The sequence below is a fragment of the Bidens hawaiensis genome, unplaced genomic scaffold, assembly GCF_021521415.1.
Source record: "Bidens hawaiensis isolate Kalapana, Puna unplaced genomic scaffold, B.hawaiensis_p1.1 tig00010732_1, whole genome shotgun sequence".
In the NCBI taxonomy this organism is placed as follows: Eukaryota; Viridiplantae; Streptophyta; class Magnoliopsida; order Asterales; family Asteraceae; genus Bidens; species Bidens hawaiensis.
This window is the reverse complement of record NW_027491822.1, coordinates 75,595-95,719: the sequence shown is the minus strand read 5'-3', so window position 1 is coordinate 95,719 and position 20,125 is coordinate 75,595. Positions and strand designations below refer to the sequence as shown.

General features: G+C 38.6%; 1 protein-coding gene across 1 annotated transcript; it reads left to right on the top strand.

Annotated features, from left to right (window-relative positions):
• Positions 1-369: 369 nt before the first annotated feature.
• LOC143536059 (IAA-amino acid hydrolase ILR1-like 6) lies at positions 370-3,847 on the top strand. The gene is made up of 4 exons (XM_077030144.1): positions 370-905; positions 1,046-1,171; positions 2,189-2,605; positions 3,351-3,847. Exons 1-4 carry the CDS (start codon positions 438-440, stop codon positions 3,726-3,728), a joined length of 1,389 nt encoding a protein of 462 aa, XP_076886259.1. The 5' UTR covers positions 370-437; the 3' UTR covers positions 3,729-3,847.
• The last annotated feature ends 16,278 nt before the right edge of the window (positions 3,848-20,125 follow it).

Here is a 20,125-nt window from a genome sequence, read left to right as displayed (position 1 = left end):
TCCGGTTATTAACCGAACCGGTTTTTTTCCGGGTGAAAAAAAACCGGTCCGGTTAATAACCGAACCGGTTTTTTTAAAAAAACCGATTTGTGCACCTCTACATCAAAGAGCCACCTTTCAAACCCTTTTCCTAGAGTTTGACATTAGGTCCTTACCCCAATCCATGGCCATATAACTCCCATCTCCATCTCATTAAACCCCAAAATTCCATACCTTTAATTAAAAAATAACTCCCCAATTTAAAAAAAGACATGACAGTCAACTACTTCATATTCCCAAATTTAAGACGGCAAAAGTATTATCCCACGTGCTTAAAACCCAAGACGACAAGCACTTATATTTTTATAAATATTTAACTATTGTAACGCTTTCTAACCCCCCCACATGTGCTATATTCCCCACTCACTCTCTACACATCCATCCATCCACTTCCACTAATGGACCGCCGGAAAACCACTTTCACCGTCCTTATTTCCATTTTTACCCTCACCACCGCCGCATCCGACCAACACGGCTTCTCGTACCTCGAACCAACATGTTCCCAAACCACCGAATCCCTCGAAACCTTAAGAAACCGAACCACACCCCTTGTTTTCCCTGTCCAAAGATTCCAGCCTTCGGAATCATGTAGAGTATGGACGGCGGCGTGCTCCGAGGAGCTTTTAGCGGCGGCTAAACGGCCGGAGAACGTACGGTGGTTGAAGTCCGTGAGGCGGAGAATACATGAACACCCTGAGCTGGCGTTTGAGGAGTTTGAGACGAGTAAGCTGATTAGACATGAGTTGGATAAGATGGGTATTAGTTACCGGTTTCCGTTAGCTGTCACCGGAATCCGAGCCACCATCGGCGCCGGTGAACCGCCCTTCGTCGCTATCAGAGCTGACATGGATGCTCTGCCTATTCAGGTTGCGTATTTCACTTTTCTTTTTCTTTCTTTCTTTCTAAATAATATAATATAATATAATATTTGTTTTAGGCTTTTATGCAAAAATTAACTCTTTTTTTTATGATTTTTAATATTTATAAATAAAATTACTTTATACAGGAAGCTGTGGAGTGGGAGCATAGAAGCAAAGTCGCCGGAAAAATGCATGCTTGCGGCCACGACGCCCACGTCACGATGTTACTCGGAGCGGCCAAGATCTTAAAATCCCGTGAGCATCTTCTTAAGGTATGGAGACGCTGGTTTAGACCTAGACGAGGTGATTTAGTTTAATAATAATAATAATGAATTCAGACTTTATATTTTTCTTCAAGGAACATTAACGTCAGTATTTATAACCTTAAAATCTTAAAATTAGCGTACTTATTATGAGTTATGAAAATGATTTATTTGTTTAATGACTGTTTTTTGATATTTTATTTTAATTATTTTTACATGTGACGCGACAATATCTGTACTTTTAAAGGTCATAATCGTCGGTTAACAGATCTCGTGATTTTTAACTGCTAGAAACCTCGGATTGCGAAATCAACTTACTGACAGACAAACATCTGTTAGCAACTCTGAACAGATAAAAAGTGGATTATTTATTAGGATAGGACGAAACGTGGCTGTTTATTTATTTATTAACATATGAGCCATATAAAGCATATGGCTAAAGGATGTGTGGTAGAGTTTAAAAGAATATTGGGGCCAATAAATTCTTGTGACGCGTCTATTAATTGTGGATAAACTCAGTAGCTTTGTTAGACTTTAGTGGTGGCCATTTGGTGAATCGAAGGGTGATATTTTGTACAAAGACATTTTAAAAGGCTGCGACAATGAACCGGCTTGTGGCACCATGGTGGGGTTACACTTTTAGTTCCATTTCTTTTATAAATATTTAATATTTTATATATCAAATATAATCATTAACCTAAAAAGTACAATATTATAGTAATAATAACAATGTAAAGCCATTTAAAACCCAACCCTGATTTGGAGTCTGGACCACTTTTCATATGTGACCCGCTAGTTGTAAATGGCCTATGTTGAACTTGTATTTATGAACTTATAAATTATGTTTTATTTCTTTACTTAATTCCAACTTTAAATTAAATGAGTTTTTGGTATATATGTATTTAAATGTGACTGTTTAGCAAATAGGTTATAGGTTACGCATATCCTTTTGACCAGACCTAAAACCTGATTATTTTTGTATTGGGTTTGAATTTAAACGGGCCGATGCATCCTGTTTTATTGTAGGGGACGGTTATACTGATCTTTCAACCAGCAGAGGAAGCTGGAAATGGTGCAAAAAGGATGATGGGAGACGGAGCTCTTGAGGACGTGGAGGCGATTTTTGCGGCCCATGTATCACACCAGCATCCCACAGGTGTGATCGGGTCGAGGCCCGGCCCTCTTCTTGCGGGCTGCGGGTTCTTTAAAGCTGTTATCCAGGGAGGAATTGGAAATCCAGTTCTGGCTGCCTCTGCTGCTGTCATAAGCTTGCAAGGGATCGTGTCTAGAGAATCAAATCCGCTTGACTCGCAAGTGGTTTCGGTGACCACGTTTGTTGGTGGTGATGATCCAAATCTGATTCCTAATTCGGTTTTCCTAAAAGGAACCCTGAGAGCGTTTTCAAACACCAGTTTTTATCAGCTCATTCGACGAATACAAGAGGTAGTTATCACCATTCTTTTACTCATTTTCTGTATAGCATGCGGGTTAAGGGCGGTAATTCCCCACACAACTTGAAGCATTACCCAAGCACGACATAAAATTATTAAATTTATGGGTTGACAAGTATACTAACCTATTTACAAAGAGGTTGTTTTCGGATTGACACATTTAAAAATGAGTTGGCCTCTTAACCAGGTTAGGTTTCAAAATTAAAACTTATTGTATTTTGTCTTTCCATAAATTTTTTTTTGGGTTAAATGACTCTTCAACATTTAATTTATTACAAAAAGTTTTATTTATTTTGTTTCCATCGTTTTTCACACAATATATAGTTAAAATAAATAAAAACTTTGGTAATAAATCACTATAAATAAAAATAATATTTTAGTAATAAATCAGTTTATTTAATTGAAGAAACTCTATTTTTAAAATTAAATAGCATAGCATCCATGCAGTTATAATTTGTTTTATTTGATAAAAGAGAACTTATCCTTTAGCAATATATAAAAAAAATATTAAAGTAATTTATCTAGGGAATAATTTTAGATTTTGGTTAAACGGGTCGTGTTCAGGTTGACCCGAATTTATGTATGGGTTGTGCATTATTATCTTTGACGCAAACAAAAATATTGCTCGTGATCGGGTTCCACAATTCAACCCGCTAACCCAACACGGTGGTCACCCCTAAGGTGGGTCATGTAACGGTTAAAAAACTAATTACATGAAAGGGTCGACATTGCAACAGGTGATTATACAACAATCGAGCGTTTTTAAATGCTCAGCAACGGTGGATTTTTTCGAGAAACAATCGACTATATATCCCCCAACGGTTAACAATGAGAAAATGTATGAACACGTGAAGAAGGTTGCGATTGAGCTTGTTGGGCCTACGGGCTTCACAGTGGTGCCACCAATGATGGGTGCCGAGGACTTCTCGTTTTACTCAGAGGCAATACCTGCAGCGTTCTTCTATATTGGGATAATGAACGAGACACTGGGTTCGACTCACACGGGTCATTCCCCTTATTTTATGATCGATGAAGACGTGCTTCCTATCGGGGCAGCAACTCATGCTGCAATTGCAGAAAGATATCTTAATGAACGCGCGGTTTTTGATCAATGAATGCAAGGCTACACTGATCTAGTGTTAGTATAGTAGATGTTCTGTTTTGGTCTGATCCGATCATGGCTTAGATCTTTAGTTTTTCCATTAAGCTATTAATGGTTGATGTATGGTTGTATGTCGTATTAATGGGTGAATAATAAAAATAATTATGTATTTTTTCAGTTGAGTGACTTTCATTTAACCCTTTTAAACGGGTTATATAACACCTAATTGTTAAATTCATTGTTGCAAACCCAAAAAAAACATTTGGAAACCATAACTAAATTGGTTGTTGTAGTTCATAGGGCCGGCTCAACTATATTTTATGGGAATAAAATGAGTGAGTTAGTGGGGCCCTTTCTAATTTAAAAGTTATCTTATCCTGATAAATCGAGATACGACGGAGGCTGTGGTGGACGGCGCTAGTAGGTGGCGGGTTGATGATGGAGGTGGGAGATTGGTGAGTGGTGGCGGTGATGGTGAAACGAATTTAGGGTGTTTTAGGAGGACTATGGATGATTTCATTCCATTAACCAATCAAACACATTTATTTTCATTCATTTATAATGATTCATTCAATTCCACCTCTCATTCATGCATATATTATTACTATATGAATATGTGTGTGTATAAAATAATCATTTTAAAGAGGCTTTAAAAAAATATATTCTTTTTTTCATATTCCATATCGCCACCCAAATAATAAACCAGCCAGTGTTTTTTTTCACATAGGTGGCCACTTCATGGTCCACGTCAACAAGGACTAACAAAGTCTGACCCCATTAATGAAAAACTCGTAGTAGGAAAATAGATTGAAAGTTAAGACTGCTGTGGTACAATTTTAAAGTTGGGCTTAGTGCCTGGATTATTAAAATCCAATATCCCAGTATTAAATATTTTTCTAAATAGTTCTGACTAATTTGGTTTGATGATAATGTGGTTAAGATATAGAATAAGGGGTCAATGGTTCGGTTAATCTAGAATTTTATATTTAGCTGATAAAAAAAATAGTGTATTACCTTTTCATAGTTATGATTATGCAAAAAAACCTTATTGTAGCTTTTAGTTTCACAATTTAAACCAAAAACTCGTCATCATTTATGCGATCTAATTGGATACGAACCAAAAACTTGGATATTTGAAAATTGAATAAAACTGAGGAAAAATATATTAGATCCAACACTGCCCACGGGGTTACTTGTAAATCCTCCGAAGGTAAACAGGAGTTTGAAAAGTGATCCCGATCAAGAGAAAACCCCACATCCGTTCAAAACCTAGTATGGAATAAACACACGTTGAGAATCCTTAAAAGTTTATGTTCCGTAAAGCATCAAATGGTGTTGTCACTTCATGGGGTTAGTGGTTGGTTCCCTTGACTTTATTAGCCAACAAGTATAAATAAAGAAATAATACAATCAATGGTTCAAGATATGAATTACCCCAGTTTTTAAACGATAATAAACATCTAGTGGGAGAAATATTCACATATTGACACCAATCGAAACTTAACTCAATTAGGAACAAAATGTATATATTTTGAGAAAATAAATAAAGCTTATATGTGCTTTCGTTAACAAATAATTCATTATTTGGTAGGAATTTCCAAAATTAAGCATACGGACTTCCTTTTCACTATTCACTTAACTAAACACGAGCTGTAAATCAAGATATAAATATCATTTTAAACTGTATAAACACGTGCATGTATTTTTTTCCTGTTTCTCATGAGAAGAAGCATAAGAATGATGGTATTTCATTAAAACCTACGAGCACATATTTTTTTTTCCTATTTCGTATACTAATTCATATATACCGTATTTAATAGTTACTATTTTCTAAATGTTTTGTTCATAAATTAACATACTTTTTACATGAACATATGCACATGTATGGATACTCTGTTTGTATGTTTGGACTATTTTAGATAAATCGACGTTACACATCTAACAATTTAGATGAAAATATCATTTAGAAATTTTAGGGGAGAAAAGAAAGAAAGAAGGATAGAAAAGAAAAAAAATACACGAGAGGTGAGAGATAAATATTCACATTTTTATCTTCTTCTTTTTTTTAAAAAAAAAATTATAATTCAATAACTAACAAACCACACTTAAGTTCACGTATAATAGCTCATGGAGTGCTACAATTATTAATGAAATTTAAAAGTTCTAAAGAAAGAGTTGTAATTAATCTCTTGGGTATGTAGGATATTATAAAATCAAGTTACATTTATTAAGCTTGTTATATATATACGAGACTCATTTAAAAAGAACCAACTTGTAACAATTTTGGTATATATAGTTGAAGAAACACAAAGTCTGAACTGGAAATTCCGAACCTACGTTTACCCCAGGTGTGACATTTGAGCCAAAACAAGGTACACCTCAGTACGTATTTACCGATTAAGCAAATAAACGCTCTTTGCGTAACAAACGAATGATTAACCGAACGAGTCGGGTTATGACTCAGATATTCCGGGGGGCCATCTATAAGTGATATACGTTTAATACAAGCTAAAATATTAGTAATATGGCCTTAGTTCGATAGCAAACAAGCTAAACGAAAACATGCTCGTTTAACTACCCGGTATAAACTTAAACGCGAAAGATAGTTACACACCAAGCATTGTATCATCCGTTAAGCCGAAAAAGACTTACCAAACACTTATTTGAAATGTTTTAAGCGATCCGTGAAAATATTTTTGATTTTTACAAACGTATAGTATGTTTTTATAATTTTACACAAAACTAGCCGAAAAACACTCGTTTTCGCAATGTTTAACGCACCCGATAAGTTTTTCGCGCCAAAAACCGAACCTGAACTAAATTTGGACTGGGCTTTTCGTTTTTGGGCCTTTAGAATCAGTTATTTGGGACAAAATGGGCCCAAGGGGGCCCAAGCAACCTTGCGGCCGCAATATTGGAACCCCCCTTAATTTCTTTCACATATAAACTAGTTTTAAAATATTTTTACACATTCATCCACAAAGCAAATTCTGGAAATAACCTTCTTCTCCAGCAAGTTTACATAAACCCTAAGGTAAACAACTTAAATAAGCTACTTTTATACTTGTTTAACCTTGATTAATACCATATAAACATGTTTTAATTACCAAAAATCATTCCTAACCATGTAAAAACCCTAAAAATGGTCCATAAACATGTTTTGATCATACACATGGTGAGGAACCTGGTTTGATAGTGTTTTTGGCCATAAACACGGATTAAAGGGTTGAAACGACATTTTTACGGTTCAAAAGTTCGTTTTTGTGCACTAGCCGAAACCCTAACTCAAGGGCTGTTATGTTGATGAAAAATTTCTTGGTTTGTGATATAGGACTTGTATCTAGCCTACATAGGAGCACAAGAGCTTGAAAAGTTGATTAGAAAGGCGGAAACGAACCAAAACCGCTAAGGTAATGCCGAAACACTCGCTTACGGGCTGTTTAGGTTAAGGTTGTGATGTGCATAATATTAGGCTTTTCAGGGACATCAGGGACCATGCCATTGAGTCTCTATTCAAATTTGGTAATTTTTCGACCATCCGAGAATATTTGGCGAATTTATTACCGAATTGGGACGTTTATTTGGGAAAAATAGCTAAAATACTTCAAAAATTATGAAATTTTTATGGGAACTCAGATTTGATATATTTTGATCACATATGAATTATGGTATCAATTGGAGAATTCTAAAGATGTTTTGTGCATATGCGTTCGTGTGAATTTTTATAGCCGAATTTGGGCCGAAAAGAATATTGCACGAGCTTTTTACATTCTGGAATTGATACAGGTTGTTTTGGGACATAATTTGAGTATTCAGGAATTTTTGTGGAATTTTTTGGGATAAACGGACGATTTTCAGGCGAAATATAGCTGATAAAATAAATTTTTATAAATTAATAAATCAGTAAATAATTCCAAAAATATTTTTATAAAAATATACATATTTTAATTGATAAGTAGCTAAATTTTCATAATTTAATGATTAACGGTTAATTAATTATGCTAATTTAAAGATTAAACAAATTCAGTTTTTATAAAACCGGCAAGTTCACGATTAACGAACCTGCGGAAATATCAAAACACCAAGAGTGATCAAAAATCATATTTTTGGATTAATTAAGTAAAAACGAACTTTTCTATGAGAAACCTGGACAATCCGGATAGATTGTGCGCGTTTCTTCTTAAATCAAACTGAATAAACGGAAACGGGCATCGTGGCTAATCCGGTACCCCAGTATGTGATCATTCTTTATAACTTAATCATTTTATTAACCAATACATTTACACAATCTTATTTTCCCATAACTGTTTTTCTGAACGCGTAAACGAACAACTTGGCCCAGCTGGGAAAATGGGAATCTGAGCCAAGTTCGGTTTTAAATATTATATATTGAACAACATCACAACCTAAGCCTATTGCCACTTTCTGGGCGTTCCAGCTATACCCAGATTAGTTATACAGCACAGTTTAGTATTTAGATTATAATAATATTAAAATATTAATATTATTATAATATTGATTATAGGAAACCGTGATTACAAGTTACACAAACCTCGAACCGACGTGCTACTGATTATAGGAAACCGTAATATTATTATAATATTGATTATAGGAACCGACGTGTTACACAAACCTCGAATCATCTACTAAACAGTGAGTTTCATGACCCCACTTTTAAACTGCTTTTACGAACTTTTTGGATGAAAAACATGTTGATACATATCTATATATACTCTGAACTGTTTGATGATGAGAATTATCAAAGTGCTAACACACGAAAGTCCCCACTAACACATTGATTAACTTCGAGCCGGTGGCTTGTGAATAGTGTTATTGGTTTGACAAACCCAGGTGGGGCCAGCACGGTTTGCTGAGACATTCGTTTGCACATGTCCATATTTTTACGAACCAGCTATGTAGTGTTAGACATAGCTACTTGGGGCATAATGTGGGCGGAAGGGGAGCCACAGTGGTTGATTGAGCGTGGGAAATGGAGGCACGCAGCACGAACAGTCCAGGCTTCACTGTAGCTTAGCATAATTAGATCATTTACATACACACATACTTATTTCATGATTACAAGTGTTAACTTGTGAATACTCATAACTGTTTTCTTGAAACTCGTGAAACTCACCAACTCTAATAGTTGACCCATTTTAAACGTGCTTTTCAGGTGTGATACCGAAGTTGGAAAATCCGTGAATTTGTGCTATCTGTTACCAAACGTGATCGATGCGGTGTGAATAGACGTAGACTTACTAGCACGAATAGAATAACTTACAAGTATATTTTGTTGTAACACCTAGTTTGTAATCAAAGATAGATCACTGTAATATAATGTAAATTAGTTGTAATGTTTCTTTATAAACAATGTTGTTGATACCAGAGGTGTTTGTTACATTTCCGTTTTACGCTTCCGCATTGTGCTAGTCGGGGTGTGACACTAGGTGAGTCTACTGAATAACGACAGAGTCAGATCCAAGTCGAGCGCCTGCAAAACAGAATACCGTGAGTCTCGTTACAGGAAGGACACGGTGGGGGGTATTCCCATAATTACCATCCGGCGTGAGAATAAGTATTGTACTGATCGGAATATCGATACGAATACAAGTAATTGCTTAGAGCGTGTGGGAGTGCATGAATACCTTAAGGAGATGTCCTCAGTATTTATAGTCTAAGGTGGGGGAAGGTGATTGGAGGAGTTGTCACTGTCGAAATATTCCTTCTTCACCTGAATGAACACGTGTCGAGCCTTTACAGGATGTGACAGCCTGGACCCGTTTATGGGACGACCATTATCTATGCACGTTTGTGGGATGGCCGTTACGTGTTCAGGTGTCATCGTTCGATTGGTTGATGTCGCTATCAGGGGGTATTGAGGGAATCTTCTAGAAGTAATTTGTTACAACTGCTCTTCCATATCACGTGGGGATCATGCGCGTGATGAGTCCCTTGTGTGGCCTGCGGGTTTCTCCCGCGGATGCTCAATGGTAATCTGTGGGTTGTGATGGAGATCCGCGAGGTGTGTCTTCGGAACCGCGGGTCACTTTGTTAGCCTTTGTCTTATTGTCATAACTACAAGTGTTCTGGCCCGCGGGTTCCTCCCACGGTTGCTCACTGGTAATCCACGGGTTATGTTAGAGGTTCGCGGGTAGTTTTACTACTCTCCCACTATAATAATAGATTAATTAGTAGTATGATTTAATATGAATGATGAGGGAAGATTGTTGTGATAAAAGTGGTTTAGTTGTGCATCAATCATTATTATCACCACTATTACATTGTCTTGGCTAATATATATATATATATATATTCATGTTTTTTATTTTTATTGATTAAATGGAAAAAGTTTAAGGAGCCATTGAACACTATCACACCCAAAACTTTTACACTTCCAAGTGTAAAGACGAAATACAAAATTTAGATTTTTTTTACAAGTATTAGGTTAGCACACTCTTTAAATTTGGAGAGTCCCGTTGCATCACTATAGCCAGACTATGCTATCTTACCGGGTCCACGTTGGCTTTAGAGTTTGAGTTGAGCGTTCATCCGGAAAACCATATCGCCGGCTGTCACTTGACAGTTATTGTGCCACCACAAAAGCATATCAGCAAGACTCTATGACATAACAGGTTTTTTTTAATAGAAAACATTACTTGTTTAAGTACTAACGACAATCCCATTTAAACCCCCTACACATAGTTCATAGTTTATAACGGCTAGTATAAACTTTTTCTAACCTAAACAAAAGATTCAACATTTAATGAAGAGTGTTCGATCTACATTTTTCTGTCTTCTTGATCACGTATGGCCTTTGGCATATAAAGCATACATATTAATTAGCATTAACTTGGTGAATGTAGAGCACTATATATTAGATCGATCCAACCCAATTTCACGTCTGAAATAATCGGTCAAAAAAATGCCCCTGCATGTCCACGTATCATATGCTGACTAGGGTATGGTATGTTGCCTTTCCAATATGCGTGGCACAGGACACCAATAGAGATTGGTGTACCGTATGCTGGTGAGCCTAGTATACGCCACCCGCATGTCATTTGGCCGGCCACTTGGGTCAATATGTAAAAGTAGTGTAACGTTAAACGTTAAAACGATGTTATATTATATTGCTAGTTGGGAAGCTGGGAACACTTCACATGGAATTGCTTACATTTTTTTCTCTTTACATGTTGGAATTAGAATATCAATGGCCATCAGATAACATTAGTGGCCAGCATGTGACATAAAGACAGAAAATAATTCTGTGGCGGAAAGAAGCAATATTTTAATCACTATCAACTAATGATTTACACAGAAGTTGACTTCTAATTTGACAAAATCTATGTAGTTGATATTATTGTGAATGCCAGAATATGTGTACATATAATGTATACATAAAACAGTTTTGGGTTCATTTAAAAAAAGTATATTATGAACATACACAAGGGCCGTCTATGAAACTCCAGTTAGGACAGGATGAGTTTTAAGTTCAAGTCTCATTCGTAATAAAAAGGATAAGAGTTTCAGGTAATTGGACCAAAAAGTTTTCATACCCATGGTGTGTTTTCTTGTGATGATGGTCTCCGATTCAGGATTTATGTACGAGCTTTCCTTCAGCAAGGACGTGCCAACCTAGCACCCCTCAGTTCATCGGATAGCTTAGTGACCCATCAGTGATCCAAATGGTCGTTCAAAAACAACATTGTTATTTTGTTTTCCTTAAATAAAACAGAAATAAAATTCAAACTTCATAATTTGATGAACCATCCAGAACATAACCTCAATCATTGAATAGCCAATGAACTCAACTTCGAATCCGATTTCAATCGGGTTTTATTGCAATGGGTTTTCGAGCGGTGGGTTTTCCCCAGAACAAGAGATTATGGGCTTGAGCTACTAAACGTTGCCTGCCATCGCAGGCGCATGGGGTCACCTTTTGCTAGTAGGTATCCTGATAGCCGGACTTTATTAATTGGTTGTTAAAAAAAATCATTGAATAATTAAACAACCTTTTAAAGAGAAACATAAACCGAAATATATGCATATTGAAGTGTGTTGTTGTTGGCCTCATTGAAGAAACTAGCCATTGCTCACAGATGTCGAGAAACATTATTTCCCTTTCTTTCTTGATGTCACAAGCTAGTGAACTACTATATGTTTTTCGTTTTTATCAACATTGATTTTAATTTGATTCGAACTCAATGTAGAGGTGCATGTGAACTATTATTTGTTTTTCGTTTTAATCAGCACGGCTAGTTCATGTATAAATGTATAAATTCGTTTAATATTTTTTCTCATTTGAATCAATGTTGGTTCACTTAAAAAACTCTTCAAAACAAACTTGTAGTGTAACATCTTTAAGTTGATTCATAGAAAAATAAAAACAGATTAAATGTTACAATAATAGAATTACCTAAATTAATTTAGACATGATAAAATAATGATCAAATTGCTATGTGCCATTTAATCAAACCAAGAGAACCGTTGTATTGTCAATGATTATTGGCTCAGTTGGAAACTGCTAGTTGGGTTTGCTGGTTTAGTGTGAGGCAAGAGGGATGTAGTGTGGTTTGAATCACACATGTGACAAACAAAGAGTTAGGATCTGAAGGGGTATGCATCCGCCTTAACATCGAGCGGGCGGGTCAACCCACAAGATATAGACAAGAGGCTTGAAATCAGGATGTCATGAAGACACAAAGCCAAAACCTATGCGCGTGGCGCATATCACATATGCTCACGCATCACATATGCTCACGCATATCACATCTGCGCGTGGCGCATATCACATATGCTCACGCATATTACATATGCTTACGCATATCACATGCTCACGCATATCACATCTGCGCATGAAACATCTGCGCGTGAGAATAAAGAGAAGACCTTGCGCATCCCCGGGATAGGCGCATAAAGGACAACACAACAAATGAGACAATAGTCTAATCCAAATCAGGATAAGGACAACCATGATTGTACTCATCAGACAACCTTCCAGAAGGTATCTTTTAAGAAATAAAGAATGTGCTGATGTTGACAGCTGCCAATGAAGGGTGGACAACTCAGCAAAACCCATGTGCCACCACGTGATGGCACATGGGTCAGGTAAAATACCTTGGTCAGAGAATAATCAATGAAAAAGCACCAGGTGTCCTAAGTACACGTGGCGCGAAGCAATAGGAGGAGGCCAAAAAAGCCCTAATTGGGTCTGAGCCCAATCATTGGAAACCCTAATACTATAAATACCACACCACCTCCACAGTTGGGGTGAAGCAAGAAATATATTCTGAATCCTTTACTCATTTTCACATTCTTATCTTCTCCTGCAATATCTTATTCTCACACCGGAGGGTTACCCCAAAGAGGACCCCTCTGTCCCTTTCTGAGGGGTAAGCTCACGGTGCTGTTCGTTTTGTAGGTGGAAGAACTCGTATCTCGGAAAATCATCGGTGATATAGCACACTCATACCCGAGGAACGTAGATCGAATACAAGTAAGTCGATACACGTTTCTTCATTGGCGCCATCCGTGGGACAACGACAATAAAACCACTATTTCATCAGTTTTCTCTCTGAAAATCTTCACCATGGTTTCCGGTGTTCGAAACAATGATCAAATTCTGGAGGATAATGAGCTTGAGGATGTTAATGAGGGACATCAGGTTCTGAGGGTGCCGCGTGACACTGCGCGCACCACCAGTAACCATCCCTTCAAAACAACACCTCATAGCCAGACTGAAACTCCCCCAGACGATCTCACGTTCCAAAATCTGACTGGTATAAAACAAAAAGGACCAATGGGTTCGAAAGTTGAAACCAATGACCCTAAAGAATGGCTCATAAACGAACAACGGCGTTTAATGGACAAATACAATGAGCTGGTAAAACACAAAAAGTTAGCCGACTTAACACAAAGGCTCGCATTTGATAAACAAACCATTCAGGGAACAACAAAAAAGGCGCGCGCGCCGGAAGACGGTCATTCTGTTCACACCGAACACGCTGATATTAGTGATGAGGAAGAGGTGCACAGCATGAGGAAGACGCGAGATACTCATGCAGGAGGTTCACAGCTTCGCGCACACATGACCATAGCACCTGGAGCCAAAGCTGATATGGATCTATACACACCATACAACCCACAAGCGAAAGAGCAAGTGGACGTAACCACACCATATAGGCCAGCCATCTTGGTAAAACATTCAAAATTCACTGAGCGCATTGCGAAGGCTCCCATTCAACACAAAACCAAGATGCCAAGTGGTTTAGGCAAGTACGATGGTACAACAGATCCAGATGATTTCTTACAAGGTTTTTACAACACTGGAAACCTAGAAAGCTGGACGATGCCAACATGGTGTCACATGTTTGCTCGCTGCCTCACGGGCGCAGCGCGTGTCTGGTTCGAAAGCTTGCCGACAGGACAAATCGATGGGTTCGAAGAGCTATTGGAAAAGTTCCAGGCTCACTTTGTACAGCAGCACAGACACACGCGCGACCCCGATGACATCATGCACTGCGTGCGCAGGAATGATGAAACCATTGAGGACTACATAACTCGTTTCAATCAGTAATCTCTTGCAATTGGAGGCATCACTGAACAACTCTTGCGCGTTGCCTTTATACAAGGTGCGCGCAGTGATCAACTCCGCAGAGCTCTCGTGAGCAGAGAAGGCATGCCAACCACTTGGGCTAAGCTTATGGAAGCATCGCGAGTCTTCGCGCGAAATGAAAAACAAATTGCCCAAGACAGAGCAAGAGATAGAGGGCATCAAACAGAAGCACCACGCAACAATGAAAGGAGGGGCAAACAAAACTCTGTATGGTCCAGGTTGCAACAAACCAATTATTCTCCCGCAGAAAAGCAAGCGCAACAAAGTTCACCCCAGTCCCAAAAAGACATTCTTAATCGCGGAGAGGGTGACAAGAAGGAAGGCGGCAGAGAGCCTAATAGACCTCTACCAAGAATATGGACTCCCCTCACCAAAACGCCTTAGCAAGTGTTAAGCACAGAGAATGTCCAGTTTAAAAGCCCCAGGCCATTACTCCATAAGGGACCACCAAACAGTGGCAAATATTGTGAGTTTCACAAATCCACAGGGCACAACACCGATGCATGCCACCATTTGAAGGATGCGATCGAAAAAGATGTGAAATCAGGCAAGTTGGCTCATCTAGTAAAAAACCCAAGACCAGAGAACGAACAACCAGACGGAGCCTCAGCCAGTAAAAAATTCAAAAGAATCTGTGTAGCTGAAGGAGGAAGGCAAGGGCAAAGATCGAGGAAGAGAAGCGCGCAAATCCAAGGGGATTGGCGCGAGCAACAAGTAATCTTTCCAAGAATCAGAGGAGGCCCATCTATCAGCAGTCCTCTAGTCATCACTGCACACATCGCTCATTATGAGGTGTCAAGAGTCCTGGTGGACACCGGTAGTGAGTCAGACATCATGTATGAGCAATGTTTCGGGAAGTTGGATCCAGAGGACCTGTTGGTACATGATGTCAGTAGTTCAGTGTCTAGTGTCTGTAATCGAGTTAGTTGGATTTGTATTTGGATGTAAGCGAAGTTCTCACAAGTTCGCTGATATAGGCGAACTTGTGGAACAAGCGAAGTTAGGGACAACTTCGCCTAAACATGCTAGGCGAAGTTGTCGTGTTATATAAACTGCTAGGTTACGGCTAGATCAGTAGACGAGTAAAAGTTTTAATTTTTACGAGTTATTCAGTTTGTGTAATCGGTGATCAGTGAATCACGTGTTTCCAGTTGCAATACAACGTGTCTTTGTTTATTGTAACGTGTGTTTGATCGTGTTAACGTGTATCGTCTTCTACGCTCGTAACGTCTTACGTAGGGATTCCGCACCTACGTAGAACGAGATATTCCGTGTAGATCCGGCTGGGAACCTACAACTGGGATCAGAGCATTTGCTCGTGATTGTGTGGTTCGGGATTATCACGCGGGTGTAGAAATCGTTCCGTTCGACTATTCGCGGGACGAGTTTACCGAGTTTTTGTGTCCTACTCACCTCCCACCATCAAAAACAACCCATTACACCTTCGCATACCTCGCAAAATCCAGAAATCAAACCTGCAAAATCATCGTGTTCATCAGGCGAAGTTGCCGCTACTGTTTGTAGGGTTTAGGCGAAGATATAAGGTTAAGCGAAGTTATCCATAACTTCGCCTACCTCACAAGTTCGCTTAACTTAAGCGAAGTTATCCACAACTTCGCCAAATCAGGCGAATTTAAAAAGAAGAGCGAAGTTAAGAATTCAAGCGAAGTTAAGAATTCAAGCGAAGTTAAGACTTAAGCGAAGTTATCCACAACTTCGCCTACAGTACTGTTAAGGATAAAATTTTTATTTTTCGGGTTTCTTTGTGTTTTCGTTTCGTAAAAGATGACTTCAATAAATATTACGAAACTGGTGAAGATGGAAGTGGAAGCGGGTTCAGCTACTAAGGCACCGAAGATGCTAAAGGGTACCGATTTCGTGGCTTGGAAGGATCGGTTTGAGCAGTATGTTAAATACCAAGATGCTAAGATGTGGGTGTGCATTCAAGATGGATACATTCCACCAACTGCTCTGTATGAGGGTCGTGAACAGATTAAGAAATACAACAAGATGGAAGAGGAAGAAAAGAAAATGTATGAGGCTGAAAGCAAAGCTCATGCAGTGATAACAATGGCTCTTCCACAAGAGATTCTTCACACCTTCAGGAAGTATAAAACCGCCAGAAAGCTTTGGGAAGCACTTGAAAACCGATTTGAAGGTAATGTGGGGATTCGTGCATCCAAGATTAAACTACTCAAAACCCAATTCTCGGTGTTCAAGTATTTGAAGAATGAATTACTTGATGATATCATCACAAGATATTATCACCTGATGACCGAACTCAGCAATTATTCCATCGCTTACAAAGAAGAGGAGATCGTGGAAAAACTTCTTGATGCTCTCCCACCGAAATGGGAGATGTACACTGTCTTGATGAGAGAAGATAAAGAGTTTGCCGACTATGACTTGGAAACAGCAGTCAACAAACTACGAACTTTTGAACTTAACATGGTTCGAAAAGAGACACCAACTAATCAGGTTCAGGATCCGGGAATGTATGGTGCAAAGGTTAACTCAAGTTCAAGTTCGAAGTCTGAATCATCTGCTTACTACTCAAAGGGAGACTCGGGCGCTAACTCAACACATGAAGGTCATGTATCTCTCAACATGAATGGTGATGTGTGTTTTGTAGCTGGTGGAACAAATGCTTCTAAACCTCAAGCAACCAAGGGTAGTTTTTCCTCAAGTGTTCCGAACAACAACTACTCTCAGATGCCCATGAGTGTTAAATCTGCTGAACAGCAGTTTGCTCTCTATGCATCTTTCATTGCTTCGTACGAAAATTACATTAAAGGTAAGATTGTTGATCCTGCAACGTTAGACGAAGACTATGATCAGATCGATGTTGATGATCTGGAAGAGATGGATCTGCAGTGGCAGATGGCGATGATTGTGAGAAGGGTTAAAAGGTTTATGAAGAAAACTGGTAGAAAGTTTGTTGGTGAAAGACCAGGTTTTGATAAGTCAAAGGTTCGGTGTTACAACTGTCAACAGAATGGCCACTTTGCCAAAGAATGCACAAATGACAGAGTTGAACGTAGTCAGAACAGGTCTACACAACAGAGTGGTGGAAGTAGTGAGAATAGGGCGATGATATCCAGACAGAACGGGGAATACAATTGGAATCTGCATGTTGAGGAAGTGTTCGAACAGGCCAATTTGGCAAACATCGAAACTGCAGGAAGTGAGAAAGTGACTGGAGAAAATCAAGCCTACATGGCAGAAGTGACAGATCAGCTCTCCGAGGTAAGTACTAGTCTCCCTTGTACGAATTGTGAAAATCTGTCTGAACAATTGAAAACAATAACTGATCAGTTTGTTAGTTTAGATGCTCAATTTAAAACATTAAAAGAAGATCATCATTACACTAAAGCTAGAGAAAATAGTTACAAGGTAAAAATAAAAGCTAGTGAGAAAGATATCAGAAGTCTTAAAGCCAGTCTAGCTGAAAAAATACAAGTAATTGATCTTAGCTATGAAGTGTTAGAAGAGAAACCCAAACTAATAGCTGAAAGGGATAAACAGATAGCTGATCACCAGGTGAAAGTGGTGGAACTTAACAGAAAGCTTGAGCAATTTAGAAATTCCTCTGCTATACTTGATCACCTTGTAAGTGATCAAAGTTCCCCAGTTAAAAGGGGAGGAATTGGATATAATGAAGTTCCACCACCTTATAATCATAACTACATTTATGATCCTAGTAATCAGAAATCCGTTGATGTTGAAATTGGCCAGACAGTTCCGGTTAAGGTTACGATTAAAGATCCAGAAGTTAGTAAAGGTGAAACGAGTAAGCCTGTTTCTAATGTTAAGATTTCTGTTCTTAGTCCTGTCTCATCAAATTCGGACAAGTCATCCGAGTCGAGTGAGACAAAAGAAGAAGCAGTGTTACCAAAACGTGGAGAGGAACATAAACCAACTGAAAAGAATTCTCCACTAAACTCGTATGTCCCACCATATGTTAGACAAATGGGCAGTAATGCAGCCTCAACATCTAAAACAACTATTGATACGAAAGTTGAACACAGGAGTTGTTTCAGATGCAATCAATTAGGACACCTGATTACTGATTGCCCTCTGAAGCAGAGATTCAGAGGTATGAGGCCTTCAAAAACTGAGAATAGAACTAACGGTAATTACTATAACTGTAAAAATGAAAATTCATCAAAGTTCAGATATTGGACTAATCCAGATTTTTAAAGAAATCGATCTCAGTTTTTCCCTGTTAACAACCAAACCATTAGTAATAATTCATTTAATTCACGAAGGTTTGGATGGCCTCATAGTCAATCTACAAGAAGGTATCCTTTTAGGACTTACAGGAATATACTAATACTAACTTTGGACAGCCAAAGTACGGGATGCATTTTAATAGATTTAATCGACCCAAGACCAATAGGTCTTGGGTCCCCAGATTTTAATCCTCTGCTTTAATCGTGCAGGAACAGTTGAACAGGGCTGCAAACAATCTATGGGTTGTGGATAGCGGCTGTTCCCGGCACATGACGGGTAACAAGAATTTGTTACACGAATGGAAACTTGTTCAGGGAGGAAGAGTGAGTTTTGCTGGAGAGAGTGGTGGAAGGATTACTGAAATTGGGACGGTGACTAATGGTAAAATGACGTTAGAGAAAGTGAATTTCGTTGAAGAACTGAAGCATAATCTGCTGAGTGTATCGCAGATCTGTGACAAAGATTACACTGTGCACTTTACCAAGAATGAAGCGATCATACTGTATCCTGGTTTCAAAATACCAGAGGATTGGATAGTAATGAAGGCTCCAAGGGAAAAGAATACGTATGTTATGGACATGAGGTCGACTGAGATGACAACAGAAGAATCGTGTCTTCTGTCAAAAGCAACTGAATCGGAGTCCGAGTTATGGCATCGAAGAATGGGGCATATTCATCTTCGGAAAATGAACTACATTGTCAAGAATGGGCTGGTGCTGGGTGTTCCCTTGAAAAATTTCAACTTTGAAGACCAATGCTTATCGTGCAAAAAGGGAAAGCAACACAAGAAATCCCATCACACCAAGAAGGTTAATTCAATAGTCAGTACCCTAGACCTACTTCACATGGATCTCTTCGGTCCCGTGAATGTAAAAAGCCTAGGTGGAACATCATACTATTTGGTGATCACTGATGATTTCTCTCGATATTCTTGGGTATATTTCCTGAAGACAAAGGATGAAACGGTTCAGATGGTAATAAATTTGATTACCAAGGTTGAGAATATTATGGGGAAAAAGGTTAAATACATCAGGAGTGACAATGGGACAGAGTTCAAAAACTATCAGATGGAGATCTTCTGCTTACAGAAAGGGATAGACCACCAGTACAGCGCCCCGTATACTCCGCAACAAAATGGGGTGGCTGAGAGGAAGAGCAGAACGTTAATTGAAGGAGCCAGAACCATGATGGCTGATTCGAAACTTCCTGTGGTATTCTGGGCTGAAGCTGTTGCAACAGCCTGTTATATCCTTAATAGAGTGTTAACTGTTAAAAGATTGAATAAAACATGTTATGAACTTATGCATGGGAGAAAGCCTAACTTGAGTGGTCTCGAACCATTCGGGTCCCCGTGTTCGATATTATAGACGAACATATATTTGGTGAAGTAGCCGACGAAGGTATTTTAGTCGGATATGTTGTTGGGACTCCCAACAGACGAGTCTTTAATCTATCGACCAGCAAGGTTGAGGTGGTGTGTAACACTGACATCACAAGTTACAAATCACCAATACCAAGCACGGGACCCGCTGGGGCTTTCGACTATGATAGGCTTTTTAAATATT

What these genes read in the sequence shown, in the direction of transcription:
- LOC143536059 (XM_077030144.1), top strand. Translation starts at nt 438, where the DNA reads ATGGACCGCCGGAAAACCACTTTCACCGTCCTTATTTCCATTTTTACC. An exon ending in TGGATGCTCTGCCTATTCAG is followed by an intron (nt 906 to 1,045) that starts GTTGCGTATTTC and finishes TACTTTATACAG; the next exon opens with GAAGCTGTGGAGTGGGAGCA. An exon ending in TCATTCGACGAATACAAGAG is followed by an intron (nt 2,606 to 3,350) that starts GTAGTTATCACC and finishes ACATTGCAACAG; the next exon opens with GTGATTATACAACAATCGAG.